The sequence below is a fragment of the Diabrotica virgifera genome, chromosome 2 (genome assembly GCF_917563875.1).
Source record: "Diabrotica virgifera virgifera chromosome 2, PGI_DIABVI_V3a".
Lineage (NCBI taxonomy): Eukaryota > Metazoa > Arthropoda > Insecta > Coleoptera > Chrysomelidae > Diabrotica > Diabrotica virgifera.
In genome coordinates this window covers 272,616,061-272,629,436 of record NC_065444.1, presented here as the reverse complement: position 1 = coordinate 272,629,436, position 13,376 = coordinate 272,616,061, and the positions used below count along the sequence as shown (strand labels likewise).

Sequence of the window (13,376 nt, the reverse complement as noted above, 5' to 3'; positions counted from 1 at the left end):
ATTATGACTGCATAACACCAATAAGCAAATCAAAATTATCATACAAATTGAATTGCTGTCAATTTATGATAAAAAAGTACTTAATTATAAATATTTAAAATCCTTGTTTGTTATATTTGATCCAAAAATTAAGAATTACTTATATAAAATATATTTTAATTTATTATGAAAAAGTATTTACGTAGTTTTAGGCTTAAAATTAATTTATATTGTTGTTTATTAAGCTAAAATTAACTAATTTTTCCTATGTGTAGAATAAAATTAACAAAATCTCAAACATTTCATGACATGATAATTCTTTGGGGAATTTTTATGAATCAACACAGTTATTAAAAAAGTCTATAAACAGAAACACTTGTTCTATTTTTATATACACTACTTTAATTTTTATATAAAAATAAAGACGAATCCTTGTAAATAAAATCGAGGTGTTGAGATGCGGGTGAAAGGAAAACAAGTGACGCTTACATGGTAAGAAAAATAACGATCTTCATTCAATACCCAAAAACCGTGGGTACGGTCGATCAATACTCAGCCTAGACGAGAGGTGGGAAGGAAACTGTCAATCAATATTCGACTCAGGCAAGGAACGAAACTTATCGATCAATACTTGGTTCGACCGAATCTCCAGCACGCATCAATAGTAGTGGTAGGTTATTTGTGGGAGTGCGGACATACAGAGAGAAGTCCAGCCGCGAGCATGCGATGACGGTGCCATTGTTGCATATTTATAAATATAAATGTAAGATCTACTTAACATACATATCTTAACTGTTTAATGACTGTCCAATTACATAAAAATTCTTCATTGTTTATTGAAAATATATACATATTGTTATGACTGATGTTTATGTGTATATTTACATGAGTATCTCAAATTAATAGGGTATTTAAAAAGCACTCTCAAAATGTTCTAAATGTTAAAAAAGAATCATCAAAACTGTAGGTAGAATTTTTGTCTTTTAAAAATTGTTGTACTGTATAACATCAATTTTTTGTAAACACAAAATGTGCCTTTTTAATTTGTAAACACTAAAAAGTGTGCAGGTATTCTTCTGGTGACAAAGAGCATGATAGAAATATTTTCATATAATAGTAGAAAATACATCAAATAACCTATTATGTGATTGGTTTTATATATAGCTACATCAGGGCCGTAACTACGATGTTGGGGGCCCCGGGGCAAACGTGATCTGGGGGCCCCTACCGTGGTGTCTGGGGTTTATCCCCCAGCGGAATGGGGGGAGAGTCCGGAAAAATGCTTGATATTTAACCCCTTGAAAACTCATTTTAATGCATTTCATGACTGAAGTTTTTTGTACCTACATATTGCTATTTTAGTTGACCAACACAAAAAATTTTGAAATCACCTTATTTTAAGTTAAATAATTTTGCAAGTACCATCTGTTTTATCTGTTTTATGCAAGTACATTGTTGGGCTACAATGTGGTTACTTTCACGCACCAATATGTGGCCTGGGGTAAATTGGTTAAGACAATATAGCTGGGACGGGGGCCCCATATTCCGGTTGCATTTTAGTTTTTATTTCGCCAAAATGACTAATTTTCTCAGTAACAATTTATATCTTTACGAAAGGTCTCGGGGGCCCCAGCTTAGCCAAGGCCTCCTCTTCCAATGGCATTTTAGGTTTTATTACGCCAAAATAAATAATTTCCTAGGTAATAATTTAAATTTTTATGTTGTGGTAATGGGGGCCCCAACTTAGCCCCATCAACTTTATGTTGAGGTCTAGGGTGCATCTGTAAGGTCTTTTTAAAATTGTGTCATTTGAAACTATTTCGTTGGGATCGGCTTTTAAAATACATATTTTTATTTTCCTCGTTAAAATCTATACACGGTCAACCAAACGAGGGCCACTGCGGGGCCCCTCTTGGCCCCGGTTGCCCCAATGGTAGTTACGGCCCTGAGCTACATCACTTAAATATTTGCAGCTTTCATTTAATGACAATATTTCTTATAAATATTATCAATGAATAATTAGTAGACCTATTCCAGTAGTATAATATTATCTAAAATCATGCAAACCATAGAAATAGACAAAGTATGGTAAACATTCTAAAAATATAAAACTTTATCTTATGAAGTGATGGAACAGTTCTGATAGCGAATAATGAAAACGATCTAGAAAGAATTTACATTCGTTCACCAATAAGGTCATATCACTACAAAATACAAAAAAAACTAGTACTAGTATCAGAAGAAGCAATAAGGTGCTAAATTAAGATTGAGAACCAAATGATAAAATAATTAATGCCATTTAAATATCTGGTTAAATCTAATTTTTAACCAATGTTCTTTTTTTCCACTTTTTTTCACGTAGCCACTTTTACATTTCACACTACGTTTTATCCCTTTTTTTCAATCAGTATACAGTTTAACCGTTCTACATTGTTATCTTTTATCAAATATCGTATTTATGCACCTACAAAGATTCCTTTTTTGTTTTTTGCATCACTTAGTCTAGGAAAATACAAAAAACCTTGTCAGTTCTTGTCTGTAGCTTTGAAAAAGTTTTTCATCAATCCTACCTTGATATGAAGTGATTACATGTACCTATACTTTTTAGGATCAACCAAAGACGTATTTTCAACATTTTTTCCCAGGTTCAGGGGATTTCCACTTAGGCTTTCTTTTCTAACGGCTTTTGCGATCTCGGTTGTACCATTCACAAACTTTTCATACCCAGCCAGCAAGCCAAGTAATATAGCAATAATTTTAAGATTTCTCAGAAGTTCCATTTGTATCTACCTTATTGGATATATTCTAAAATCAGTTTCATATTGCTATATCTCTCTCACGTTTGCAGAATGGGCCAAAATTAATGACGGGATTATTCAAATTAAACGAGTTGATTCATCTAAATGTGTTAACTCAGAAATTACCTATAGCATTTAGGTACAGGAAACATTACATGTAAAATAATCATTATTTCTTACGGGCTTCAAAAGGTAAAAATATACAGAATAATCTATTCGAAATTCTTTGAATTTTATAAAAACGGAAGATCTGACAACAATGTACATATCTCAATAATATCGGCTGCATCACAAGACCCTTACAGACTAAAATTTATAAAAATCGTGCAAACCGTTCCCGAGATAATTGAGTTGTTCCATACTTAAAACTCAACCCGTAGCATGAATATGAAGAGGAAAACAAATCATTATTTAAAAGTATACAAAAAGTGCTTCATTTTTATTTGAATAGGCTTCTATACTAAATTCCAATAAACAATGCACTGCATTTAAACAACGATTTAAGTTGTTAAAGATGTTCAATAAAATGACAGAGGTGCCAAGAATGTGCAGGATTTTCACGAGTGTACCCTTAAATTTCAAAATCGAGGTTCTTCGCGTCAAAAAATGGATATTTTCTGTGGAATTCGACATACAAGTGCATTTTCTTCAGTAAAATCTACCGCAGGTGCAAAAGTACCTCGGGATATGTATAATTGTTTATCAGAAGAATACCTGAACAACTAGTATATTATTATAATAATTATTATAACATAATATAATTGTGTGTTGTGCTTCATATATGTTATTTATGTATATAAACATATTTATCAATGTCAGATCAAGATTAATTAACTTCTGCAATAGCCTTTTTTGTATTCATATTTGCACCGGACATATAAGAATAAAACAAACATTATATTTTAATTACAGACGATTTTAAATGACTTTGTTACATCCAGTGCAAATATTTTAATTTTTTCATAAACAAGTCCAGCCACTAGTTGTAAAACAAAACCAGAATTTTATATTTGATGTTAAATATGGCGAAATATTGTCTATGTCTAATATTACAATTTAACTCCATGTGATTATTGGAAAATATATTTTTGGTATAAAAATCAGGTGTTGGTATATATTGTGTACGTTTTCACAGCTCAATTATTAAAGAATTGCATTAGTGACATGAGATTATACAAAAACTGAATTTTTGACCTATTGTTCTTATGTCGTTCTGGACAAAAAGGGGTTATGTCATTTTAGATGTGATTATTATAAAGCAGTGTATGAACTGAATTACATGAATTAAAGCTATCATTATAAAGAAGGGGACTCATATTTTCTTCAGATATCAAAATAATAAAAAATATATTTATCTTGCTCAGAAACTTCTTGGTTGGTTGGTTGTTCTTCAGATTGGACCGGCCTTGCTTCAACATCTTTCTTTAGAGCCGCATTGGACAGAAAACGATTTGCCAGTGTAGTCGCTAGCCTCCACTGAAGGTACAACACCACCAAGAAGAAGAGTAAAATCCAAGATTCAATATCTCAAACGAAGCAGGTATAGGACCTCTTTCTGATTTCGGAAATTCGATCTCTGCTAGTTGGACCAAATTTTACAATTTGGCCGACAGCATGCAGAATGCGATAATGAGACAGCTTCCGGATAGTGCAGTAAAAACGCTAATAGGGAAATTAATGAGATGAATGCTGGTTCAACGATTAGCCGTGCAAAAAAACCTTTTAGAAAGGAAAAATACTTCTAATAGCATGTTTAAAAGAATTTAAAAAATTAAACTTACCACAGAGTGCGGGTTTTTTCACTACTCAAAAAACTTGTACATTGACATCAGCGATCATTTCGACAACAAACTAAGAAATTAACTCAAATGGGTGGCTGGTGTCTATTTAATACAGATCGCCAGAGTAATTAATGTTTGAATAGTAATATTATTCCTAAGGGTTGTTTTTGCCAAAATTTTAAATACAAAAAAAAATAAAACGCTACATGTCGTAGAGGTGTCATAAAACACTCTTTATGTCGTTTTTTTTGACAATTTTTTAATAAAATTAAAATAACATCAAAGTTAGAAGCATTATGAAAAAATTGCAGATTTTATTCATTGCAAAAATGGCCGCCTATCGTTCTTTTAAATGGCATGAGAAAAGTATAAGCAAAAATTCAGTTTTTTTATAATTTTTGATATAACTAGTCTTAGTCTTTAATGATTGAACGCCACTGTCACCTCGACTGTCCTTGTCTGTCGCTAAACCGCTTAGGTGGAGGTCCTTAAACATATACTGCTCTTCTAAATAATCTGGATTTCTGACAGGACGAGCTAATGCATGTCTCTACGCTACCGAAAACGACACAGCCTAAAGTGGATGTGGAAACAGAAAGCAAAAGTCACTCTATTGACAATGAACAGCATGCTTCCGTCACTAAAGATACTGATAACGATTCTTTACAAAACGTGATCCCACCTCCTTCCATCTATTCTGAATGTGAACCTAACAATAATGTATCTAATATGTACTTTAACAATCAACATGTACCTACCAATGTAACATACTCGATACCTCAACCGGTAGTTACTAGTGACTTTAATTCCAACACGTTTTCGTTCAACGTTCCACCTAATGAGAATCAGTTCCATATTAACGTCTACAACACTATACCTCAGCTACAACCACAAGCATTTAGATATGATTACGTTCCTAATTTTACTGATATACCAATCGTTCCTTCTCCTGATTCTAGTCTTACATATATGCTTGAAGATTCTCAAATTATCAAAGTTCCACCGCCCCCTCCTATGGACTTCGACGATTATTCCATAAAATCCGATTCACCTCCTCCTTTACCATCCACTTCCCCTCCTCCCCTGCCAAAATCTCCACTACCTACAGAAGACGACGACATTGTATCCACAACCGAAAAAGTTCTGGAAACTTCAGTTCAAGTCTCAACAACTACAACCATAAATCCAACTAATAAACATCATGTAACTATTACAGAAGAAGAAGAAGTTACAGAGTATACAGAACCACCTATAGGAGCGCTGAAGAAAATTGTAGCCAGCTTAAGAGACGACATCGTAGCTCATACCACTGTTCCAGGAGATGTAGAGGTTTGTGTTACCGCTCCAACAGTAGTGCAAACACAAGTCAGTAGAACAGTTGATTTGTCTTCTCCAACAATAGAAAATACTGATAAACAAATCAGTCAACTTTGTACAAATATACACGATGCTTTGCAGGCAGCTACTAATATAGATCGAACAATAGAACAAACTAACAGAATGTTTGTAACTAGTTTGACCGAAACAGATCGGATTATTTCTTCTAAAAAACATGTATCATATCTAACTGATGACTCAGACAACATCGAAGTATCTATCATCCCTTCAGACCAAGGAATGTTAAGGAAACCAAAAGATGATCAATTAAAACCAAACAACGAATCAGAATCGATCAATAGGAAATTTGTAAGAAGTTGGGTAGAAACGGAAGAAAGGACGTCTTCACTTCCAGCAAGAAAACTTGTCACTAGCTTGATAATCGATACACCCTCAAACGAAAAGCAACAAGTGCAATATTCCCAAATCATAGCACCTACACCATTCAAAATAACAAAACAAATTTCCCAAACATCTGAACCTCGTTCACCTACCACTCCAACCAGACGAATTGCTCGACCTCAAGTCCCTCCCCCACCAGTACCCATCGCTAAACTAGCTTCACCTCCCCAAATTCAAGCCAAGAAAATTCCACCCCCAGTACCTGCCAAGATTTCTAAATTGAACCCTGCTCGCAGTGAAAATGATTTATTAGACCCTGTTGGTTCTGTCAAAAAAAGCAACCAGTCCGCTAGACCTGTTTCTTTTGTATTTTCTGATAAAAAGGATTTGGGATTCGTTAGCGGAAATTTAGGGAAGTATGGTACTGTGGCAAAGGTAATTTCTTCTTTTTAACTTGTAATAGTAGTTGTAGTATTAGATTAAGAATTACTAATAGAAGCATGTGATTTGATGCTTCCAAAACGTTGTAGATATTGCTTTTGGCTTTAAGCTACAAGTTATTTTTTATCAAAGAATATAGAAATATTGGGTCTAAGTTTAAATAGAATAAATAAACGTTCGTTGTTATAGGAGATCATCTTATAGAATTGTTTGTTCCTGACGTCTCATGTGAAAATGTGACAGATATTATGTTAGGTGACCATGTATCGTTTCCCTCTGGTGGTTACTGGAGGAAGATCATCAGATTAAACATACATCAAGACTTAGTGTGCAAGTAACTCCATAAACATATGGTACCAATCTACTGAACCTGAACAAACATATGGTATCCATCTACAAACCTGTACAAGTTAGTACAAGGTTCCAGAATATGTACTGATGAGTATCATGAATAAGTGAAACCATTCTTTACGTTAGATAACCAAGAAACTTCAGAATCGCAAGACTTGGACGGTCAAAACATCAGATAGACGACGCAAAGACGCTTTTGAAAAGTGGACATGGAGAAGACTACTTCGAAATCCATGGACGGTTTGAGGCACGAATATCTCGGTTCTAGAAGAAATTAAACCCAATCAACATCTTTCTAGTACAGTTTATTCTAGAATTTTAATGTTCCTTGGTCACATCTATCAAAGCGAACACAAAATGAAGCGGTTGTTAGTCCAAGGAAGGTTTCAAAGTCAGCGCCAATGAAGTAGATCTCCCCAGTGATGGATAGATATTACAAAAATGCTTCTCAATAAACAGTATATTGAGGCGCCAAATAAAACAGTTGACCACCAATGGAGAAAGATCATTAATCAAACTGTGCAAGCTGTTGAAGCTCGATGATGAACAACAACACATCTGTCAAGATGCTAATGAATATGATGATAAACCAAGAATCTTTTGTTTAAATGTACTCACTATTCGTTCATCTACAATTCAATCCTAGGTACTGACTTCTGTGACATTATAAAAACTTGATGTCTTAAGTTTTTCTTGGTATTCTTGACAGAGTAAAGATATATCATCAGTAGCTGGCCCAATCTCATAGGAACAGTTGCAGGGCTCATAATCAAAGGTATGTCGCATTCATAGGCCTCTTCCTTCTAGAACTTAAAGGGGTTCTTAACAGTCACTGATTTTTACTAGTGAAACCACTTGTATGGCCTCAACTCTGGCAGGTTATATGAGTATATAGTCATGAAAGGGTTAGTCATCAAAGTCTGAGTTAAACAAAATTTTTGTAGTACCTACTTCAGAGAATGAGGCCTCATAGAAGAGGTGATTACCAAAGTGTCGTTCATTTTCTTTAATGCTCATGGTACATTTGGGTAATTCTGATCGATTTTCAGGATCAGTCTCAAAACAAGTTGCCCTATAGAAACTAGAGAGGAAGTGTTGTGATCTCCTCCATCAACTTATTCTTTAAGAAAAGGTGATTAATCTGGCCAATAATCGTTATGTTAATAGGGAACATCCTCAATAGAATAAGAAGACGAGAAACGAAAGTCATGGCCTATATTTTCAATATTTTTAGATCATACCTGTTTTTGCGAAGATGTTGGACTCTTTATCAGTATTTTATGCTCTTTTATATGTCATTCATGGATAGAATCTGAAATAATTTTATTCAATGTGTAAAATTTATTTCTAAAATAACTTTTTCTAGTCTTTAGAAGTGTTGAAAAGACGGTACTAGACAGAGTACTGTATTAGTGTTAGATCGAAGTTTTAAACTTTCTTTTATTAATATAATAAAATAATTTGGTTTTTGGAAGTATCAAACACATTTCTCAACTTTATTAATATACATTTGAGCATTTTTTTGGCATTTTGTTTGATTGCTTAAATTTTTAAAGCCTCCACAATCTCCCCAACACAATGCTCCCAAGCAGTCGGTGAGCGATAGAAAGAAATTTTTCGAATCGGCGATGGAAGAGAGCCAAAAACCTTCTAAACCAGGTAAAGTATTTACTATTTTTCAACACATTTTAAGTTTTAAGCAAGTACTACATATACAGTATTTTTTATAATTACTTTTTTCAACTTGTGCTTGTACAGCATAAGTTTTGAGAAAAACAATGCAACATCGTTTTACTACTTTGGTAAAATTTACTTTTATCAAATTTTTCTTCGTAATTCGTAGTTGTGATATAATTAAATCTTTTCTTAGTATCGTAGGGATAGTTGCTCAGCCCAATAGGAAAATTTGTTTGATTCAAATTGAGACAGTCACCAGATGTCCCCACAATTTCTGTCAGGGTCGCAACGTCAAAATGCATAGACACCAAGTTGGATACGATCCTATTCATAACACCCCAACTCGCATACAGATTAAAAAAAATAAATATATATGGAAGAATATATTTAGAAATTGAATTAATGATGTCATGCTACTATACATTATATACAGGGTGTCCAGAAACTCTACCGACAAACGAAGACAGGAGATTCCTCAAATAATTTTAAGTCAATTTAACCCAATTCATCTATTTTATTAATTCTGGTAATTAGTTTTTCTTAAATATCTCCAGAACGCTTCTATTTAGAAAAACGAAATTTGGTATACATAATTACCTTCTAGAGTTAAATTGATTTCATCCATTGCAAATTTCTAGTACCGGTCATAGGCGTCTGTTTTGGGTAGGACTACAGTCATATTATCGCATAACTTTTTTGTTTTTAATTTGTAAGCATTCTTGAGTCTGGATTGTTAAAAACTAAGGTATTGTAGTACCAAAAGGTACTCTTACTTTAAGTCGATAGGTTACACCGTTTTCTAGAAAAATCGATTTTAAATTTTTTGGTTTTTTAAACATCAAAAAAAAATTCAAATATATGGATATATTGAGTTTTAAGGGAGCTAGAGATCTTTAAAGATGGCGTCTTGGAATTAGTTTTTTTTAAATATCTCTAGAGCGCTTCTATTTAGAAAAACGAAAACTGGTACGTTTATTTATATTCCAGAGATGAATCGATTTCATTAATGACGAATTTCTAGTACCGGTCATATGTGTGCGTTTTGGGTAGGTCAACGGTTATTTTATCGCATAACTTTTTTGTCTTTAATTTTTAAGAATTTTTAACACTAGATTATTAAATTATGAGGTATTCTAGTACTAAAAGGTACTCTTGCGTTAAGTTGGTAAAATACACCGTTTTTTTTTTAATTTTTTTTTTCAAATTCAGGAAACGAAAAATTTTCAAATTGATTTTTCTAGAAAACGGTGTGTCCTACCGACTTAAAACAAGAGTACCTTTTAGTACTAGAATACCTCACAATTTAATAATCCAGTATCAAAAATGCTTAAAACTTAAAGACAAAAAAGTTACGAGATAAAATAACCGTTGCCTCACCCAAAAAGGACGCCTGTGACTGGTACTATAAATTCACAATGGATGAAATCGATTTATCTGTAGAAGATAAATATGTGTACTAATTTTCGTTTTTCTAACTAGAAACGTTCTGGAGGTATTTAAGAAAAACTAATTACAAGACGCCATCTTCAAAGAGCTCTAGCTCCCTTAGGAAACATTTTCGGACTAGATGAATTTGGTTAAATTGTCTTAAAATTATCTGAGGAATCTCCTGTCTTCGTTTGTCGGTAGAGTTTCTGGACACCCTGTATATAATGTATAGTAGCATGACATCATTAATTCAATTTCTAAATATATTCTTCCATATATGTATATTTATTTTTCTTAATATGTATGCGAGTTGGGATGTTATGAATAGGATCGTATCCAACTTGGTGTCTATGCATTTTGACGTTGCGACCCTGACAGAAATTGTGGGGACATCTGGTGACTGTCTCAATTTGAATCAAACAAATTTTCCTATTGGGCTGACCAACTATGTACCTATATAAACGATGGTATCGTTTATTTTCAAAACTGAAAGAAAGTATAAACGTAAAAGTGAGCTTGTTAAGTAGGTGATTATCAACCGATTTTGATTTTAACGAAAACACATGATCCACTTCATCAATAAAACAATGTTTTCCACCCGCATGCAGTAATATGTCTCTTTTCCTCAGTATCGGTGTGTTTTATGGATTTTATACTCTCGTCCTGCCAAATCCGTTTTATTCCAACTTTAGAAAAATCCACGTTTCTCCTAACTAAACAAAGGAAGAGTGTTTTTTTAATCATTAATTATAGTTTCTTAAAATGCGTTTCTTGTGTGAATGACACTAGTTCTTTCACACAAGGCTTTCCTGTTGTTTTCCATTTTGAACGTAAACCTGTTTGAAAACGCTCCAAAGACTTACCCTGGAATTTTCGAATGTATGTCGGTCTTTTAATTTTTTTAACACCGTGTCTACATAAACATCTTTCTTTTCATGCATTTTATATATACCTACATATTATAATGTCTTGAATTTCAAACTTACAACCCTCAGGAAGATCTGTAGTCTTAATGTGTTGTCTATTGTGCGACCTCTACTTCACTTTAAGTATTATGTTTATCTGGATTGATTAACTAATGTTTGAAGTTTCGATTTCCACTCAGGAAGTTGTTCTCAAAAAAGATTATTTTAAAAATTCTAGGAAGATTGTATAATTTAGTTTTCTTAGGCTATGTATGAATAAAATTACAAAAATTTCGTAATAAAAGTTACATTAACAACCTTTTCTCAAAAACTTGTCATATTATGTTAACAAACTATAAATACAAAGCATATACAAACTATATTCAATGTATTTGAGAGTAATCATTTCTTGCTTGGTTTTCAGAAAAAGTCTTTAGCTATCTTAGTGCGGACGAATTAGAGAAGTTAAAAGCAGAAGAAGAGAGAAAAATTGCAACACTTTCAGCTTCCGATATTAATTCCTTACATTCTTTACACGAATTGGATCATTCTGATGGAGAATCAGCTGAATCACAACGTTCAAGGTATGTCCTCTTATGTAAATTTTTTGCTGAGCTACTAAACTATACTACATTCATTCTCAAGATAAGCTCGAGACCACACCCATTGGTAGGTGTGTCGTGTCGTCGCAGCTTATCATTGGTTAGAAATTAAATTTGGATTTTACTTCTGGCACATCTCTTTTAAGTGTCTGGCAGTATGTAGTCAGCCAGCATTTTCGGACTCAATTTTTATATGGAATAGTGAAAATAATAATACATGCCATAAAATATGTAAAGTAAGTCATCAATCGAAGCAGCACAGAAAACGATAATAAATATCGTTCCCATACCACCATGTTGACAGCAGGTGGAATACTTTCTTTGGTTACAACCTCCCGAGATTTTCAAAAATTATAAATGATGCCTGGGGAAATCGGAGAGAAGAAGATATGGTACTACTGATGAGGAGGAAAAACCTCCGAAACCGGTATAGACTCTTCCTACACTCTCCGATTTAACCAGAGTATTATTAGACCAGGGCGCATCTGTAAAAATATTAGCACATTTGGACGTTGAGAGGTGACTCATATCTTTTGCAGAAATTGCTTGAAAATAACTCAAGAATAATATTTGAGTTATCCTCCCACTCAGAAAGGTCCGGAACATTGTTTAAATAATCAAAATGTCAAAAAATAAAGGAAAAATTCGATTTTTTTCTTCGTTTTTTGATTATAACTTTGAAAGTATTCATTTCTGAGAAAAGTTGTACTGACATAAAAGTTGCGCAATTAAATATCCTACAATATAGAATTCGTTAAAAATTTTAAAAATTGTCACCCTTGTTGCAAAATAGCAATAATTGCGAAAAAACGATAAAAAACAAGTATTCGCATTTTACGTTTTTCAACCATTTATGCTAAACTTAGGACCTTCATATTTTACCAAGAAAAACTTTATGATATAAGAAAACAATACTGTGAATTTCATTAAGATCGGTTAAATAGATTTTGCAAAATAAATTTTGCAATCCAGCTTTCGAAAAAAAAAATTAACTTTTTCAAAATCTTGTAGGACTGAATATAAAGCAGACAGCAAATTTAATTTTTTTTTACATATAGAAGAATACCGTACCTTTCATTTGCAATTTGCAAAATTAAAATCGGTTAACCACTACGGCGTCAGCAATTTTTTTAAATACACATTATTTCTTTTTGGTGCTACGCGCAGGACAGCGGATACGTTTGCTCTGATTGGGCATTCCAATGACCTTTGGGCAATACCCTGATTGATACATTTTAATTTTTAGTACATTTCGATATAAATAAATAAATTGTTTATTGCAAAATAAAAACACATACTCTATCCTTTGAAATAACACTTTTTTGGCAAAAACTTTCTTTCTTTATGTATTTTAAGTTAGAGAATAAAAGTTTATTATTTTTAAACATATGAAACTGAATCAAATTAGTTTGATTTTTGTGGAATTAAATTATTAAAATACAATAAAATATAGTGTAAGAAAATAATATATTAGATAAAGATTGGAAGAAATTTTGGTGGAAATCAACTTGTGTGAATCAAACACCGCTGTCCTGCGCATAGCACCAAAATTTAATGTTTATTTAAAAAAATTCCTGACGCCGTGGTAGTTAATGGATTTTAATTTTAAAAATTGCAAATGAAAGGTACGGTATTCTTCTATACGTAAAAAACTGCTAAAATTTCAACTTGCTATCTGCTTTATTTTCAGTCCTG

At 32.8% G+C, this 13,376-nt stretch overlaps 1 protein-coding gene across 7 annotated transcripts in view; it reads left to right on the top strand.

The window, feature by feature from the left end:
• LOC126880627 (protein lap4-like) overlaps positions 1-13,376 on the top strand; it is a 506,864-nt gene that overhangs the window by 474,330 nt on the left and 19,158 nt on the right. For 6 of the 7 annotated variants that reach the window (XR_007696657.1, XM_050644639.1, XM_050644640.1 and 3 more), the window contains 3 exons: positions 5,090-6,712; positions 8,626-8,728; positions 11,504-11,663. Coding sequence is in view for 6 of the 7 variants with exons in the window: in XM_050644639.1 (XP_050500596.1) it covers positions 5,090-6,712; positions 8,626-8,728; positions 11,504-11,663 (1,886 nt within the window). In the remaining variant the exon portion in view is untranslated. The remainder of the gene's footprint in view (positions 1-5,089; positions 6,713-8,625; positions 8,729-11,503; positions 11,664-13,376) is intronic. The other variant, XM_050644643.1, reaches the window with a different exon arrangement.